This window comes from Nannospalax galili, unplaced genomic scaffold (genome assembly GCF_000622305.1).
Source record: "Nannospalax galili isolate Female #2095 unplaced genomic scaffold, S.galili_v1.0 C49930372, whole genome shotgun sequence".
NCBI lineage: Eukaryota > Metazoa > Chordata > Mammalia > Rodentia > Spalacidae > Nannospalax > Nannospalax galili.
This window is the reverse complement of record NW_008481450.1, coordinates 1429-3669: the sequence shown is the minus strand read 5'-3', so window position 1 is coordinate 3669 and position 2241 is coordinate 1429. Positions and strand designations below refer to the sequence as shown.

The 2241-nt window shown below is 36.3% G+C and overlaps 1 protein-coding gene across 1 annotated transcript; it reads right to left on the bottom strand.

The window, feature by feature from the left end:
* Positions 1–407: 407 nt before the first annotated feature.
* LOC103728594 (contactin-associated protein-like 4) lies at positions 408–1725 on the bottom strand (the record flags this gene model as incomplete). Its single annotated transcript, XM_008826573.1, has 2 exons — positions 408–626; positions 1555–1725. Coding segments are annotated over 2 exons (390 nt in total), but the record flags the coding sequence as incomplete, so codon positions are not given.
* Between the last annotated feature and the right edge of the window lie 516 nt (positions 1726–2241).

Sequence of the window (2241 nt, the reverse complement as noted above, 5' to 3'; positions counted from 1 at the left end):
GAGGCCAGGCTGGTTTACATAGCAAGTTGCAGGCCAGCTGTGGCTACAGGGAGACTCTGTCTCAAAAAGACCAAAAAGCATAAATAAAGACTACAGGTATTCTGACTTAAGAGTTAGCAACATAGAAATTTGGATCTCGTTAACTAGGTAAATTTCTTAAGGTAAGTCAATTCCCTGAGCCCTGGGCATCCCAGCTCTAGGTAGGAATAACACCTGTGGAACAGGCTGGTTATGAGGAAGGACTAGAAACCCGGCCATAGACTGGAACCTGGGTTTTCAATAAATCGTGGTTTGTTTCTACTATTAGCTATTTACCTTTATATTTCAAGGTGGTATTATTTTGCTTTTCATAATCTCTACACTTGCATTATACAATCAAGTATCAGTGTTTGAAAAGGACAACTTACCCACAAAGAGTTGACTGTTGAGCTGTAAAAGGACATGGCCGTCAGTGGGAGCAGCTTGTATCTTTGGTGCGAGCTCATCCACCTGAATGGATGCCTCTTTCATGTTCCTTTCAACTCTCACATGATGCCACTGGTTGTCGTTGAAGTGGGTGGGTGACTGTACTGAGATCTCGAAAGGTCCATTCCCCACATCAAATGAAAAGGTCACCGTTGTGGGAGCTGGAAATATCAGATGTGAAAAACTTCAGGCAAGTTCACACAGCATGGAACTGAGTATTCAATACACTTAAGACTAACACGGCAATCGATAAATATAATATTTGAATTTTATGTAAATAATGGCACCTATTTGGAAACAGGTTTTCTGATGTGGGATGGTGCAGTAAGATGCATTTTTTTGTAAAAACAATACATTAAAAATTCATCTTATAACTTAAATTTTCATATTGATAAAGATTAAAGTTATAGGGGCTGTAGAGATGTCTCAGAGTTTAAGAGCACTGGCTGCTCTTTCAGAGGGCATAGGTTCGATTCCCAGCACCCACATGGCAGATAACAACTGACCTTAACTCCAGTTCCGGGGGAATCTGATGCTTCCTTCTGACTTTCGTGGGCACTACATGACATGGGTGCACTTACATAGATGCAGGAAATACACTCATACATATAAAAATAATAAGTAAAATATTTTTAAAAGATCTAAGTTATTTAGAAAGTACACAAAACTAGCCTCTGTCATTCTTTACCTGAAATAATTATTTCAGTGACTCAGAGTTTATGTAATTTCACAGCATGAAGCATGCATTGATGTTATGTTAATAGCAACCTATGGATATAGCAAAATGAGTGGTTCACTAAGTAAATTTGTAATCAATATCGTAATTTGCTGAAAATTTGTTTTAATCTTTACTTCCTTTTAAACTGTTGTGCAACTGCTATTAGACAATATCAGTAATTTTCCCAAAGTATCACTTGTTAAACTTCAAGTTATTTTCTTACCTAAAAAGGATAAGTTAATATAGCAGAATTTTTTCAAAGGGATACAATAAAAATATTTAGCTTTCATAGTAGAAACATGAATCTCTTAATGTTAACTAAAGGAGTCACTACAGAGTGACAATGTCCCGTAAACTCTGAGGACACTTACAGCGTAGTTCTATCCGTATAAAATCGGTAATTCCAAGGTTCTCTAAAAATACCCCAGAGAGAGCAGTTGTCTTAAAAAAGAATGAGACATCAGCACTAAGTTCTCCATGGAAAGTGGGGAAGTGAAGGTAGGAAGCCTCAGTGTTAAAAGCAGCAGCATTCCAAAACGACCCTGTTTTGATGAAGACAGGAAAGAACAAATTCAAAAAGAAAATAAACTCATGACGTACAACCGATGTTACAACAAAAATAATATAATTGTGTTTTCTACATTAGCATCTTTACTGTTTCAAACACTGACTAGTCATACAAAATGCTTGCTTTTTTATATTAACTCACTATGCAGTGTACCAGGCTTGGACATATGATGAGAAATTTCAGAGATTGAAATCCTGGATTCTTACCAATTTACGGCAGGAAGGGCCTAAGTATGTGAAAGCAGGTAGTAAGCCAAATCCAATCCTCAGCCAAAGTAATATTTGAAGAATCTGCCAAATCCTGATTAATTGCTTAAATGTTTTATTTTTTTTTTTACTTGAAAGTTTAAATACCTGCTTTGTTTGACTAACAAAATCCCTGTAGATATTCATGGTTTGGTTGCAATGTACACACGTCACAGAATTACAGTCTTAACTGTTTCTTGTGATTCTTCTTAAACTGAAATTTGCATTCTAAAAATTGCCACATA